The 17216-nt window shown below is 39.2% G+C and overlaps 1 protein-coding gene across 8 annotated transcripts in view; it reads right to left on the minus strand.

Annotated features, from left to right (window-relative positions):
- Grik1 (glutamate ionotropic receptor kainate type subunit 1) overlaps positions 1-17216 on the minus strand; it is a 389047-nt gene that overhangs the window by 34261 nt on the left and 337570 nt on the right. For all 8 annotated transcript variants that reach the window (XM_052741096.1, XM_052741089.1, XM_052741090.1 and 5 more), the window contains 4 exons: positions 16463-16666; positions 15472-15695; positions 10235-10353; positions 5587-5804 (listed from right to left, as the gene is read on the minus strand). In XM_052741096.1, the coding sequence (XP_052597056.1) occupies positions 5587-5804; positions 10235-10353; positions 15472-15695; positions 16463-16666 (765 nt within the window). The remainder of the gene's footprint in view (positions 1-5586; positions 5805-10234; positions 10354-15471; positions 15696-16462; positions 16667-17216) is intronic.

Raw genomic sequence — 17216 nt, forward strand, 5'->3', positions numbered from 1 at the left:
TGAATAGTCTTAGATGACCAATGTGTTTCTACATAGAAATGACTCAATGAAAGAGAAGCCTTCCTCATCTGAGACATATACTGACCCAGTTTTTTTGCTTTCAAAAATGTCAGCTAGGGGGCTGCAAAGATAACACTGAAGTTAGAACACTGATTGCTCATCCAGAGAACCCAAGTTCAGTTCTCAGCACCAACATTGAACATCTCACAACTGCCAGTAACTCTAGTTCCAGAGGATCCTATATCCTCTTTTTGCTTCTCTGGGCATTTGCACTCATGTACACACACACACACACACCCCATATGGGCACACACACATGCACTCACAAACACTAAAAACATACATCTTTAAAAATACAGCTATTCCACACTTTACCTGAATCCAAATAATGGAAAAGAGAAACTCACTTGGGCTATTTTAAAAGCATAAATTGTGTTGATTGAAAAGATTGAGAATTGAATACAAGTCTTTTGGAATGTAAGGTATCACGCTGTTTGTAAGAACAACAAAGTCTAGAAGAAAATGTCAGTGGGTTTTTATTTAAATTTTTTGCAAGCAATTTTCTGCCACACTTTGGAGACAGCACTTTAGTAAAAACATCCTTTGAGAATAGTGCTTGGCAGCAACACTGTGTGGGAAGCTCTAGTTATCAAATTGCTAGAAGTTGTTTTTAATTTTAATTGCTATTGTGGAAGTAGAATCATTCCAGGTTAGTGAGATGGCTCAGAGGGTAAAGGTATTTGTCACCAACCCTGACAATCCGACTTTGATCCCTGGGACCCTCATGGTAAAAGGAGAGAACCAACTGCTGTAGCTTGTCCTCTGACCTCCACATTCTCCATAGCATGCATGTACCTATGTATGTACACACACACACACACACACACACACACACACACACACACACACACACACTCTCTCAATAAAAATAAATAAGTAAATAAATAAAGTAAAATACCAAACACTTGCTTATAGGCTAGAGAGCAAATGTGAGGGATTAGTGCATTTTGTTTGATTGTAGACTTTGTTAATAACTGTGGCCCCTACGACTGCCCATTCTCTAGTGCTGGAATGATTTGAACCCACCATGGAAATAAAGGGACCAGTTGTTACCACTGGAGTGCTGCAGAAGACTGTTCTGTTCTCTGAAAAAGACATTCATTATACTGCGATGCAATGTGAATATGTCTTTTTTGTGACTGAGTGGTCTCTTTCTTTCTGCTCCAACCACCAGCTAGAATGTGCTAGGTTAAACCAAATCCTCCCACTCAGAAGAGGTTCTTGCTTTCACTTAAGAGGTAAAGGCAGGGAGGAAGGGAGGCCTGGGGGCACAGCAAGGGTGACATTGATGGGATTGATTCCTTGTACTTGTAACTACTGTCACTCAGTGACTGAACTCTCTGGATGAAACTATCTGGACAGCAAAAAGGCTGGAATATTTCTTTCCCTTGTAGAACAATCTAGATTATGAATTCTTGAATGTTCACCCTCTGAAGTTTTCTGACAGCTTGCTTCCCTCAAGGGGGAAAGCAAAATCAGATTCAGTCCTTGTTTTCTTTTTGCAAATAAATTCCTTCTTGATGAACAGAGTCCCTGGGCCACAGGCTGATGTGTAAAGTGAAGGACTTGGCAAACAGGGACTCTTCCTCTGTGTTTCTAGCTGCCTATCCTGTGTGTGTGTGTGTGTGTGTGTGTGTGTGTGTGTGTGTGTGTGTGTGTGTGTGTGTTGTCTCTGTCTCTCGTTTGTTTACACGCTTACTCATTTACCATGAACATTTTTTCTAAGTACTTACTGTATACCAGTCACTAGTTTGTACCTTGGATGTATTTTCTGAGTACTTGCTATGAACCAGTTACTAGACTGGATTATGGTGATGTAATAGTAAAACAGAAGACTAGGTCTCCACTCTTGAGGAAGAAACCTCCTAGACTTCTTTGAGGTTTGACATAATTTTGGAAAAGTTAGGTCAGGTCTACAATTCAGAGTAACCCTCCTCCACTGTTGGAAGGGTGCCTCTGAAAGTCCTTGGGATCACCTCTGCTCACTTACTGTCTTCAGTTTTCTTTGTGGGTGACAACCATTTTGATTGTGGTGAGATGGGATGGCAGAGTCACCCATTTCCCTGCTTCAAGATTCCATGATAATGTCGAGCAACATAAATAGTTTGGAATGGTTTTTCAGATACACATGCTTCACTTTGGTACGTTTTCTTCTGTCTCACGTGCCTGACCATGACTTCCCTTGTTTATGACAAGAACCACAATGAAAGTTAGCTTTGGTGAACTTGTGCCTCTTCAGTACTGATTTGCAGAAACTACCAAACTTTTCAGAAACTTGGGAAGTCTTGTATGCATTTATAATCATTACTCAAGATTTGACTCTCCAAGGGAGACATGATTTCTGTGATGTATATACCTACTAAATTAATCACTTTATCCTTAATATAAAAAAAGTTTTAAAAATGTCTTTCTTAGCATATAAGAAAACTGTATACTACTTTTTTTTAAACATTAGTCTGCTGTTTAATAAACCTCTAGGTATGCTTGCACCACATCAGTTTCTGTTCTTACTGCAATCATTGCTGAAATTCTTCACTTAGGTAGTGAACGGACACCGTCCGACAGTGCAGTGCCTGCTTTGTCTTCCTTCGGCAATTTCTGTTTCTGAGTTAGGATATCTTACACGTCCACCCAGCCCCGGGCTGACGACTTCATCTGTAAGAATCCCAGTGTGAACTTTGCAGAGGGGCTTTTAGAGTTTCTTCTGGTTACAAATGTTTTCTGTTTACTCATAAGCCCATTGCCTTACACCACCAACCTTTATTTTTGTTATTTCTTTAAAAATAAAATTAGTTAGCAGGAAAAGTATAACTTTCCTCCTGAAATCAAACAGAAGTTTTGTTGGTTCTTTTATCCTCTTCTCTCCCTTCTCCCTGACCACCTTCTACCCCTTCCTTCCCCATTTCCCTGACCACCTTCTACCCCTCCCCTCCCCATCTCCCTGACCCCCCTTCTACCCCTCCCCTCCCCATCTCCCTGACCACCTTCTACCCCTCCCCTCCCCATCTCCCTGACCACCTTCTACCCCTTCCCTCCCCATTTCCCTGACCACCTTCTACCCCTCCCCTCCCCATCTCCCTGACCACCTTCTACCCCTTCCCTCCCCATTTCCCTGACCACCTTCTACCCCTCCCCTCCCCATCTCCCTGACCACCTTCTACCCCTTCCCTCCCCATCTCCCTGACCACCTTCTACCCCTCCCCTCCCCATCTCCCTGACCACCTTCTACCCCTTCCCTCCCCATCTCCCTGACCCCCTTCTACCCCTCCCCTCCCCATTTCCCTGACCCCCTTCTACCCCTTCCCTCCCCATTTCCCTGACCCCCTTCTACCCCTCCCCTCCCCATTTCCCTGACCCCCTTCTACCCCTCCCCTCCCCATTTCCCTGACCACCTTCTACCCCTTCCCTCCCCATTTCCCTGACCACCTTCTACCCCTTCCCTCCCCATTTCCCTGACCCCCTTCTACCCCTTCCCTCCCCATTTCCCTGACCACCTTCTACCCCTTCCCTCCCCATTTCCCTGACCCCCTTCTACCCCTTCCCTCCCCATTTCCCTGACCACCTTCTACCCCTTCCCTCCCCATTTCCCTGACCACCTTCTACCCCTTCCCTCCCCATTTCCCTGACCACCTTCTACCCCTTCCCTCCCCATTTCCCTGACCACCTTCTACCCCCTTCCCTCCCCATTTCCCTGACCACCTTCTACCCCTTCCCTCCCCGACTCCTCTTGATTTCATGTCACTTACGTCTTAGTGTCCTTCTCCACTTCCTTAAACCTCTTTACTCTCCTGTCTCCTTCCTAGTTTCACAGACCCCACAACTTACATACACATATAGACATTCTGAGCTAGGGACACATAGGACAGGCAATATTCCATTGTTGTCATTCAAAATCTGTTTTCTTCCTTCCCGGCTCTATTCATTATTTTTTTCTCATAAATATCATGGTTCCATTTTTCTTTATAGCTAAATGAAATTCTGTTGCATGCGTACACCACATTTTACAATCCATTCATCTGTTGATGGATAGCCAGGCTGGTCCGTTTCCTTGCTATTGTGAATAGAGCTATCATGAGTGTGGATGTGCAGGTTCGTCTGTAGTAGGAGATGGAGACTTTTGGGTATGTGCTCAGGAGTGGTACAGTGGGGGCATATGGTAATTCTATATTTCATTTTTTGAGATCCCTATGTGTTGATTTCCAGAATGGCTATATGATGTTACACTCTCACCAGGAGTGAATAAGATTCCCTCTTTTCCCACACCTTTGTCAGCATTTATATCATCTTTCTTTTTTTTTTTTTTTTTTTTGGTGGCATCCATTCTAACTGTGGTGAGATGGGATCCTTGCATTTCTGTGTTTATCAGTGTTTCCCAACAGAAGGCTGCAGCCCCTCTGCTGGAAAGGACCAGGCACATGACTATGCAAGGGGTTCAGTTCCCCGAACTCCTGTCTTCTTCATTCATAAAGTCAGGGGCCACACCTCATGATTACTAAACCTACTGGGCCTATTAGAATTGATTTTATGGGAGGTATAATACCTGAAATTTGATAATAAAAATACCAAGGCTTACTTCATAAGCAAGGCAGAAATCAGTTTCATTATTGTTTTCACTAATTAAAAAGACCTGGACAGTGAAATGGACTTGATCATAAAATTCAACCCAGTTTAACATCATTCTCCTTTGATGCTCATAAAACATTTATGACTCCTGGAGAGCTGTAGACCTGCCTAGGTCCCTGGGATGTTTTTGGTTTTATTATTCTACAACTTAGTTCCAATATCAACTTTTTTTTTTTTTGGTCATATGCTTCTATCTTATAGTCTCAAACAGAAAATAAATTAGTGTTATTTAAATCTTCATTTTGTAGAAGCATCGTTAGATTGTATCCAGGAAGTATCATATTCAAATATAAAAGCCATAGAAGGGGCAGTGAGGCGGTCTGGGTAAGGACATTTGCTGCCGAGACTGATGACTTGAGTTCAGTCTCTGAGACCAGAGGCCTGAGGAAACCAACTCGTAAAAGTTATCCTCTGACTGCCACATGTGTGCCGTGGTGTGTGTATATAGTCACATGTACAATAAATAAATACATGTGAAAAAATAAGGCCAAGGGAACACTAATCTGTAGATTTGAATGTATTATATTGGCAATCAGGCTGAGTGTGGTGGCCTGTGTTTATAATTCTAACATTTGAGAGATAAAAGCAGGAGGATCATGTGTTCAAAGCTGTACTCAGCTACATACTGAGTTTGAGGTCACTCTGGGCTACATGAAACTCTGCTTTAGAAAACAAACATGAAATAAGTAAATAGACAGACAAAAAGCATGGATTGAAGGAGAGACTGAAGAAGGAGGTCTTTATGGTAAGGATATAGTTCCTCATAATGGGATTATGACATTAATAATTCATTTCATTGTAAACATTGCCCAATATCTTTTCTCTAGTTGAAGAGGTTTTCTTATTTCTCCACCACCATCTCTGTATGAGACAAGCATTAAGAAGGCTTTGCCAGGTGCTTACCTTGAAGAAGGTCATTGTTGAACCATCTCTGACTGCTCCATATTCTATCTTGGTTTGTTTGGCCAGATCATCTGCGGAATCGATGGGAGATTCCATCCTCTCTACTGTCAAGAAGGCAGCCAGGTTGGCAGTGTAGGATGAAATGATGATTAGGGTGAAAAACCACCATATTCCTCCAACTATTCTGGTCGATAGAGCTTTGGGCATCAGCTCTGATCCTGTGACAGCATCATCAGAGTTAGGGTGTTATATCAAGTCAACAAGCAAAAGGAGACTCATCCTGGTCATTATTCTAAGGGGGAGGAACTCTTCAAAGACTATCTTATGTGACGATGAAATGAATGTGTTTTCCAGAATTGGTAAAAAATCCAAGTTATCCTTTCTTTAAGTCTTACTTATTACTTATTATTATTAATTATTACTTCTGCTTACAATACAAGTAGTCAGAGTTGATGGTCTTACGATGCTTTTAGCCCTGAGATAGACTAAAATGTATTTAGTTGCTTAAAAGTAAAGAGCTAATTCTAAGGTTTTTGACCTTATTACTGCCTAATGCATTATTTAGAGGAAAATAAGAAATTTTAGGTTTTTCTATAATGATGAAAAGCTCTAAGATGGTAACTTATTTTTATTTAAGGTTAAAACATGTGAGGAACTTTCAAAAGGTTACAGATGCAGTTATAACATGCAACTTAACCAAAAAAGATTGGTAATTTTCAGATAATGTGAAATGAAGCTCAGACACACTTTTTTTTTTATGGGTGGGTACCATTTTGTTTCATATTACTCTTAAGGAAACATACAATATATTTTTTCTATAATTTACAGTCTTGTTTGGCTGAAACAGGACATGTTCTGTTCTTCAAAGTGTACATTTTTGCCCTTAAATAAAGAATTTGTAAAAAATTGGCTGTTTTCCCAGGTGGAGAGATGTTGTGCCTGGTAGGAATACTCATTTTAGCTACCATTCAGGTCACTTGTTGCCTTTCGAAGGTAACATGGAGATACTTAATATGTGTTTACTAAGAAAATCCTCCTCTCTCTATTGGTTCTATTGGTCAAACATCCTGAGAGGAGTCCAGCTCAACTTGGAGCTGTAGGCATCTACATCCCAAGTAGTCAAGTTGGAAGGGACCAGAAGTACGATTGAGTTCACTTCAGTTGAACTGATTCATGAATGCATTTCAGTTAGTCCATTTGCCAGAAACCTATTCCTGGTGATATGCTTAGAATTACTTCTATGAACCTGAAATCATGCCAGAATTTATGTGTTCAGTTAAAACAGGCAGGGGCCAGCTCTCATTGAAAATCCCAGAGACTCAAAATGTTTGAGTACAGTGGGTTGGAAGTAGGGTTTGGAAAATTCTTTCTCTACACTAACTCGGTATCTTGATATCGTGTAGGTATTAATGGTGTGAGATGGAAATAAAAATTGGAGTTTACTAGTCTACAAATGGATGAGTTTATACTCAGGTTTAATCTACAAGCAGACACACGGCATTGCTCATGAAATCGAAACCAGCTCAAAGCTGGGATGAGGAGGTGCAGGCTGGCAGAGTATCCGGGCTTTGAATACACAAATATTACTTTAATGCTCTTAGTGTGTCTGTGGTGCTTGGATCCCTCTGATGAGATAAATGGTTTGACTGTAGTTTTCATTCTCTTCTTTTGTTTGTTTGAATTTCGGTGTGTAACGTTACACAAATTTGTAACCATTTCCATTAAATTGCCTCCAAGGATTTAGCAGAATAATCTGTTGCTGTTGTTTTTTCATCTTGTGGTTTAAAAGGATTTGTATGCCTATGGGTTTGTATGCTTAAAGCCCAAGATTGCCTTGTATCTTTGTACTTAATTGATTTAGCAGCCTTGTGGCAATGCGATATTATTTTAGATCTTTAGTTAGATGCCATTAAAATACCATTTATCTTAAAAAATAGCCACAGGAGAAAAATATCACATTAAAGATACAGTTTTTCTTGGCTCATAGGTGCAAATTTTCCGCTATCAGTTTATCCTTATGTTATTTTGTAGTATTTATGAAAAGATGGCTTGCAACTTATCTGTATCTATGCATCATTGTGTTTTGCATGGAAGTAGAAAGTCATCTATAGATGAATAATGATTTGACATGCAAATATAAATTTTTGTTTTTTAACTTTAAAATGAATATTTTTAATTTTAGAAGAAATTCTCAGGAATTTAGGGCAAAATGTAGCAATCTAATGGAGTTGCATTTTAAATTTTCATTAGATATATTCATGAAATTTCTCAATGTTCCTTTGCATTGTTTTAAAAAATTCATATCATTTTGTGAATTTCTTAATTCTTAATGTTAGCTGATGTATTTCAAAATGGCCTCCCTCAAGAAGAGATGATTTGTGCATGTTCAGTACCCTAAAGGATGAAGCCATGAGAACAGTAATAGTATAGAGTAAAACACCACTGGAAAATACTCAGGATGAGACAATACTTGCTGAAGTCTCTTTAGTGCCTTTTATGGCAGACATGACAGCCAATCCTGATCCAGACTTTGCTCAGGCTCTGTAGAAAAGAGAAAGTCTGATCATCACATTAAAAAAGAAACGAAACAAAGTGGTTTCCAATTTAATACAATGACAGGCTTCTGAACACAGGGAAGAGTATGATGATGAGTAGCTACCTGGTCCAACGCTGTGTATCAAGGGCAGATGTACGAACAGTCACTAACACTACACTTGGAAATGCTCATTGGCTCTGAGGAATGTTTGTCAACTTCTTGAAGACAAGCAGAGTCTGGCTGGGGCTGACTGTCATGTATCCAAGGTAGTGGTAACTAACAGACACTGCATCCCACAGTTTGCTGTGGATGCTGGTAAACTCCAAATGGGGAAAATATGTGAGCGAGGTTTTAAAAATGGATACATGTACATGACAATAGGCATATACCTGCAAAGGTCTGCAGAGTGGCCTGTGAGTCCTGTGTGTATTTGTTTTTTGTTCTATTCCTGGAAAAGGCAAGTTGTAGGGATGGGAGGAGGCCTCCTTCATTCTCAGAATAATTGCTCACATGATAATTACCCTAAATAATTAAATGCACTGGTTAAGCAAGACACAACTTCTAATGGGGGTGTCTTGCAGGATTGATGCTCTAAATTCATACCAGTGATTTCTACTAAATCTGGTTGTGTCTACATCCATTTAACAGTCCCCACATAAACTATGCATGACTACAAAAATAGAAGTGTCCATTTCTTAAATTATATGGTATTTTCATATCAATGACCAACATGCACATTTATATTCTCTGTTTTTCCCTCTCTCCTCTGTCTCTCTGTCTCTCTCTCTGTCTCTCTGTCTCTCTCTCTGTCTCTGTTGGATTCACAGAATGTAAACATTTCAAATGATATGATAACAACCTCCTAATGAAAAACCTCAAGTTGACTTTCAAATCACACACATGTTTAATGTATATCCCAGTTGGGTTTTCTTTCACCAATTTATTTTGTAGCTTATTGTTAAGTGGAAAGAGAGTCCAAATACAACAGCATCTGTGACTTATGATTTTCTTAAATTAATGCATTTAATCTTGGAAATATTTGATAGACCATACGTCTGAAATCAAACTGAAGAAAATCCACAAACTAGTTGGATTGCTTCCAAAGGTTAAAACAACTTCTCCTTCTTGCATAACAAAAACCAAAAACCTCCGAAATCATAGAGAAAGATAAAATATATTACATTTCTTCGGTTTCAGTTTTATTTCTCCAACCTCTACAGTTTACTGTTGCTATGGTTACCAGTTGAAGGAGATTGTAAAAAGTTATTGGATGGCTACGGTGAATCTCTGTAGAGTTTCTCAGAGTGGTAATTAAGTGGAAGTTCTAGGTCCTGTTAGCAATTGGAAGAATCCAAGTGAATTCAAACTTCTAAGGGTTTAAACTCCATTCCATTTATACTTTGGCTTGTGAATTTATGGTCAAGAAGGAAAAGATGGGCAAGTCTATCTGTGGAAATGCATTTACTTAAAAAAAGAAGCCTAAGGTTTTGTGATGGATAACCATCACTGTTAACTTGACAAGGTTTAGAGTCACTTAGGAGATACATCTCTTGACATGTCTATGAAGATGTTTCCAGAGAGGTTTGGCTGAGGTGGGAAGACCATGAATGTAAGAAGCACCTTGCTAGGCTGGGGATGTCAACTTAATAAAAAGGAAAAATTAATACAGATGGGCAAAATGAGCAGGGCACAGCAGTCATTGTTCTTTGTTTCCAGACGGCAGAAACAATGTGACAGTTGCCCCAAGCTCCCGCTGCCATGCTTCCCACACCGGATGGAATATACCCTTAATTATAAGTCAATACAAACCCTTTATCCCTTATATTGCTTCTAGTCAGTTATTTGATTACACCAATGAGGAAATAACTAACACAGGTTCCTTATTCTTCACTACTTGCAGGGAAATGTATGTCCCCTTTTTGAAAGAGGTGCTCTTTTCAGATACACAGAAAGGAAGTTCCACTTAGACCCTATTGCAATCTTTGTCTATTGCTGTTGTTTTATATCTCTGAGTGTTTCATCCTACCATCTAGTTTCATGGTGGAGTTTACCAGCTTGAAAGCTTGTCAGCAGACTGTGGGATGCAAGTGACAACATGGGCAACCGGTGTACCTTGCTGCATGAGAGCTCCAACTCCAAACCAGAAACTATTTAGCAAAGTGAAATTGTTTTCCACCACATCGGAGTCGGGGTTGCATGGGTGGGGGTTATACCACTCGTAGGGTGTAAACCTGCGGTAATCAACAGAAACAGTTTGTAAATATCAGGTAGACACACGGAGCAGAGTAAAGCCTGCTGAGCGACGTAGAAAACCCAGCAGCTGAGCAGAAGCCACAGGAGTGAAGACCGTGGGCAGACATCTCCAGCTCTATTGAAATACATGTGAAAGTCTCTGGGCAAATGCTCACCAGCTTCCTGCTCCAGAGTCAGACCCGCTGGTGACTAGAATTGCATTCCTCAGACCTGTCTCTTGAATTCTGAGTTTTCGTTCATTTCCATTTTACTGAGCAACTGGATAACTATAAAGAAAAGCTCCCACATCCCAAGTTTTGACTCTAGCAAGGAGCAACAAGAGTGGCATGGAATAGAAAATGATTACACAGTTGAGCTGTTACGTGGCTAGATGCTGTGAGGGCCATGTGCCCTCCAGGGACATTTATGGTTCCATGGACTTACACTATACAGAGTCTAACATTTCACAAATGATGCAGAATGAAGAAAAAAAAACATGAACAGAAAAGAAAAGGGCTGGATTTGGGAGTATATCACTTATTTCAAAGATACTATATAGAAATACAAACCTCAATTCTTCAATGAAAAGACAAAGTTTAAATTTGAAAGGATCATAGCCCAGGTATATACAGTTAGTATATTAACATTAACTTCAAGGCTCAGAGTGGAGAATTAGAAGCTCATGTTTTCCTCTTGATTTATTTTTAATTGAATTCTTTTCTGAATTATGCCCCACAGTCATGGAATCACCAACTCTGGTTAGGTGTGAAGTGTTTTCTGTGGCACTATTATCACTCTGCCTGCAAGAGACCATGGCTCCTAAGTTCCTGGAAATGCAATGAATCACCCAAGAAATCTACACAAAGGATTTGACTTGACTCCTTCGGCTTCAGTTTGCCTCTTTATAAAATGGGGAAATCCAGATGTCTAGGAGCAACATTTAAAATAATGATCTGGGGAACTGATGACGATTTTAGTCTCTGAGAATCTTTCTGACCTATGTAATCCAGAGGAGGGGCTTGCTCTAGGGGTCTTTTAGGGAACCCTAGCAAGGTGTGCTTTCTTTTCTTTTCTTTTTTTTAAAGACATTGCCAGATATTCTGCAAAGTAATCTGTAATAATTTAAAATGCAATAATTCATAGCGCTGGAAGCTTTGCCATTTGCCGCTGGGTCCTTTTAAGGCAAAAAGGATTGTTAGAGTAATGTTAAAATACCGTAGCGCCAATGAGAACACAAGGATGCTCTCCAAGCCATAAGGCTTCAGCAGCAAACAATAGCAGGTCCCAGCTGCATCAGGGAGAACTGGGCTGAAGGTGAATATATTATCTACAGTGAAAAGCAGGACATGCTGTGAATCCTGAACAAAGAACTGGGAAGATAGGTTCTCTTAATGAAAAGTGTTCTCTAAAGCCCTGGACATCTTCTGTAAAGTGTGCTGTGTCTTCTCACGGAGTCTTAGGGGTGTTAGGATAGCAGCCTGGTCATTTATTGCACCACAATATCATCCAGCTCTTTCCTGTGGCTTCTCCCAAGCTGCAGGGTACATCATGCACGTTCCTGTAAGCTTATGAACATAGCTTTAATTGACAGTGCATGCCAATACATTTTAATTACTGTTGCAACAGTATAATTAAGTTTTGAATTTATACACTCGTATAACCATAGTAGTTTGCTGAGCTGAAAGAACGAATACCGATATTAATGAACCTAATAATTGAAACAGCATGCAGACTAAAGATGCTGTTACTTAAACAATATCATTGTCCCTTGTACAATAATTTAAAAATATTAATTGCAATAAATTAGGAAGATTATGCGTTCAAGCATATAGGCTTTTCAAATAGACCATAAAACCTGGCAACCACCCCTTCCCCCCACCACCAATATTCTGTTGTTTACCCACTAAATATACTCTGATCTGTGAGCATGTGTCCTTGGAATGCTGCTTTTTAACTTTTTCCCTGTGTAAATAAATAAATAAATGTTAGAATACTTTAACACTTGTGAGCAGTTAACTGGACTTTCTGTGGAGCAGAGGGCAACTATCTAAACATCAGCACACTCCTCAGCTCTTCAGGAAGTTGCGAGTTCTTTGTCTCCAGGATTCTGAGTGACTTGGGAAGCACGTGAACTGGGGAGGCTGTGCTGTAAGACACTGGCGTTTTGCAGTGTAGAAAGACACACTGGTTGTATAGGTGTAGAATCCTAAAGCCACTGGACAGCATGTCAGCACCGGGAAGTATACAGGGAAGTCCAATCCATAGTCGGAAAGAATGGCCATCTGAAAACACTGTCCCATACTCAATGAACACTCAGTAAGTTGGCACTGAAAGTCAGTAACATGACACATGGACAAGTGTGTTTAGAATCTATGTTGCAACTTGCATATATAATAGTGTTTCATGGGCATGGGGGTGTTGCCTATAATTCCAGCATTTGGGAGACTGAGACAAGAGGATTGCTTCCGATGTGAGACCAGTCTGTCTCCATAGGAAGTTCAAGAACAGCCTGGGTTGCAAAGAAAGAGCTTCCTTGTTTCAAAACAAAACAAATATAACAAAACGCAGCATAGTGAATCTAGTGGATTTATACATGGGAATGTTTACTTTGGGTTAAGGTTTAGATGCATGAAGTTTACACTAAGTGAAAAGTTGTGAAGTCATCCTTGATGTGAAGTTTCCTAATTGAGGGGACTTTCTATTTCTTGTTGTCGATAGACATTGGTCGCTTTGAAGATAAAAGGATCCATGTGTTTCAACGAAGAAAGGTCTGTTTGAACTTGTTATACAACCACGGAGTTTGTACTGTAACTTTAGAATCTGCTTTCAAGGGAACATTCTTCTTCCTATTTTTACTTTTTGCTAAATGCCAACTTTAAGAGTTCCATTTTAGTAAGACAACTGTAAGTCCATGTTTAGAAGTTTGGCTCATTTCAGTCCTACGTTCATCATGAACCTAATTCTTTGCGGTTAAATATTTTTAGAAAGTCAACCACCAAACCAAAACACTAACATACAAGTTTGTTAGCAGCCATGCCTAACTGGCATTTTATTAGGTTTTCTTTAGCTTCTTCCATTAATGCTTTTTAACTTTATAAATTCAGTTCAGTCCAATGAATGATTTTAGGGATCTATTTAGTGAGGGTGTTAGCTTAAATGCCAGATTTGACTTTATTTTTTCACTTTAAAAAAACATGAAAGGATATATTTCACAATATAAATTCTAAAGATTCTCTAGAGCAAAGGGTTATTATTAGATTAACTGGTTTCCAGTTCTATGTTACTGAATTCAGTTGGGATGCAGTATAAAGGAGTCCCCTCAGCCTGTGTGCTTCTCAGGGCTTCTGGGTTATGCTGACACACTGTTTTCTTGTCAGCTTTGGCCAACTTCGCTATAGTAAGTCATGTGCTTTTCCATTAACATTACCTTGATTGCTCTATTTACTGAGCATTAATGTTTGAAGAAACCATAGATGCAAGATATGAAAACTCACATTTTTATTGTCCTCTGTCCCTTTTATTGCTTAATTAGGTGTAGATCCAAGTAGAGAAATGTAAAATGTAACAATCTAGTACAATGTGGTATGTTCCTTGTAAGAGGGTACTTCATTACTAGACGGCTATCCCAGGGCAATATTCACTTCCCCTAGTTACTGTGACAAATCTCCAAAGGTCAATAGCTGATTAAAAATTATTTTCAAGTAATATTTTCTTTAAATTTTCTTGAGCATAGTGTCTTGACCTTGATATGACTGACATTTTGAAATTGATAATCCGTGTGTGTGTGTGTGTGTGTGTGTGTGTGTGTGTGTGTGTGTGTGTGTATGGAAAGAGAATTTTGACTACTATTTCAAAAAACAAAATTTGATATTTGGCAATGGCACGTTTTACACGTTTCTAGGAGTGTTGAGAACTCCTAGACTTCAGCCCCCCATATCCATAGAGAGGTCACTTGTTTGGTTTGACTCTGTCTGTCTCATGGATCTTCTGTACATTTCCTGCTTGGGTTATTTTCCCAAGCTTTCTTTGTAATTATGCTGGGGGGAAAGTTACCAGGCATTAATCAAAACTGGACAGTGAACAATGACAAGGAGCTACTATGAAGATATATTTCTCTTATAAATTCCTGGAGAGAAGACAAAAATTGATTAGGGAAAATTTTTTTTACCAATTTTTGTTGAAAGGTGAAAAAGATTGAAAACAAGGACATGACATTAAAAGGTAATTTTTAAAACAGTTTATCTATGACTATCAAATGTTTAAAAAGAACAGATAAATAAAATAGCGGTTTCCAATTCAGTATCAAAGGCATTTTGATATATGGTCTACTGAGAAGGATAAAAAACTTCGGAAGAATTGTGTAAAGTGTAATGGTTAGATATAGAGGCAGAATTTAATCTTGAAAGATAAAACTTAAATTGAAAACTTGCCAAGTATAATAAAATTTTTATAATGGCTTGAGGATGTAGCTAAGTGGTATAGGGCTTGCTAAGCATGCATAAGGCTCTATAGTTCATCCCCAGTACAGAATCAATCAATCAATAATCAGTCAATCAATCAATCCTCCATGATCTCATGTCTTTTCAGTGTTACTTCTATGATTTTCTTATTAACCTTCCAACGATTTTAAAGAGCAATCTCACAAATTTTCAAAGTGTTTTTCTTGATCCTTACAGGTTTCAGCATCTTTCAATGTTTCAATCTTTCTGTGTTTTTTATTTGCTATGGTGATTCCTAGCTAACTGGTTTTTCTGTTTGGCTTATTCAATTATTCAAGGAACCAAATATCTTAAAATCATTTTATTATTATTTTAGTAATATTTCAGCTATCCCAGATGATCCATTGCATTTTTGCTCTGTATTCCTCAGAAAATGGGATAAATAGTCATTTTATATGAATTGAAATACAGAAAGAGTCAAATTAATATTAAGGACTTTCTTGTTTCTTTAAAAATGTATCCTTATGGATAATTAGCTTTCAATGCACACAATAGTTTTTCATGGAAACCTTGAGAAAATGCAGCAAAGAACAAAAATAAAATTGCACTTTAAACCATGAACTTCTGAAGTCTGTGACTGACAGATCATTGTCATGAATTCAGTATTCTCAAGCTTACCTTGCGATCACGAAGAGCACACAACTGACTCCCAAACAGGCCAGCAGCACATACATCCAAATGTCTGGAGACAGGGGGTTGAGGAAAGAGAAAACACCCGGGTTGGTTCCATTGGGCTTCCGGTAAAGGATGCTAATGCCCAGGGTCATGAAGGGCTTGGAGAAGTCTATGACCTTCTCCCTGACATAGGTGATGGTGAGAGGGGCCACTGCGAGGTCAGCTCTCTGTAAAAACAAGTTCAAAACTGTCAGCTGTGTTGCCTCTCTTCTCTGCAAATGACTCGACTTTCCCTGAGTATTCCTACTTCCTAATCTCAACTACAAATGCTTTTCATATAAGGAGCGGACTTTGGTTCCATTACAGTGTTTATTATCAATGACAAAACAGAAAGTATGGAGGGGTGGATATCGGGGTAAGGTGCACACACACACACCCAGAGAGTGGTAGAGGGGTGTGTGTGTGTGTGTGTGTGTGTGTGTGTGTGTGTGTGTGTGTGTGTGTGTGTGTGTGAGAGAGAGAGAGAGAGAGAGAGAGAGAGAGAGAGAGAGAGAGAGAGAGAGATTATCATACTTAAACTAAAATTGCAGGATGATGTCTTTATCAAGGACATGTTAGAAAAGGAAGAAATGAACAACTTGATCATAATATAAATTGACAAGATGAGATTTTTCTGAGTCCTGAGTCCCAAGTCCTAGAATTCTTGATTGAATTGGAAACCTCCCAAGCTTATTCTTTCGCATAAAGGGTGAATGTATACACTTTAATCTTCAACTTTTATTTCCACTCATCCTTCCAAACTGAGGAAACTTTATGTCTTGGTTGTATTATTCTCCTTTTTAAATTTTTGTTTGTATGTGGCTAAAAACATGGAACACCAAAGTCATTCTTCAAGGCTTTGGTAAAAACATTATTATTGTTTTGAATCAATTGCTTTTTTCTCCTCTTCCTCACTTAGGGCATTTTTCAGACAATCAGGAGTGTTTTTGCTTACGTGGTCGATGAGTTCTTTGACCATCCCATTCCACTCTCCTTTGTCATTTTGGGCCCCATATTTGCCATCAGGAACTAGTTTGACATCATAAAGGAAACCCAGGATATTTGACAATTCTTTCAGCAGATCCAGGCAATATCCTTCAAATCTGTCGTTGCCGTATAGGGGCTTATCGGATTTCCTGTACATCACATAGGGCTCTTCCTGAGTGAAACAAACCAGGTATGAAAGCTCCGTTATCATGAAAAGGAAAGTAGTCCATCAGTAGCCTGAAGATATATAACATTTGAAGTTGGCTTTTAAGAGTGGAAAATATTAAAGTCAGTTGCTTGCATTCCTATTTCTGCTATTCTTGTCTACCACAGTTATAGAAGCCTTCATATGTATTTTTCATTTCTTTCCTACCTCCTTAGATAGGAGCCTTTTCTTGCATTGCTGTATTTTGTGTGTGTGTGTGTGTGTGTGTGTGTGTGTGTGTGTGTGTGTGTGTATGTGTATGTGTATGTAGTGTATGGTGTGACAGAGACACAGTTATCTTCAAATTTTGAATCTGAGAAGATGGAAAGTCTCAGAGGACACTAGGGTCCCACGTGCCTCCTCCACATGACCACATCCAGGCTTCCTTTTCAGGACTCCACTTTCCTTAGGCTTTTACTTAAGAGTGTCTACTTATAAAGGAAAAATGAAACCCAGCAAATATGATCCTTTCATTTTTCAAACATTGTGTATACCAAATATTCTAATTTTTAATCTT

This window comes from Peromyscus californicus, unplaced genomic scaffold, assembly GCF_007827085.1.
Source record: "Peromyscus californicus insignis strain IS unplaced genomic scaffold, ASM782708v3 Scaffold_16__1_contigs__length_79575227, whole genome shotgun sequence".
Classification (NCBI taxonomy): domain Eukaryota; kingdom Metazoa; phylum Chordata; class Mammalia; order Rodentia; family Cricetidae; genus Peromyscus; species Peromyscus californicus.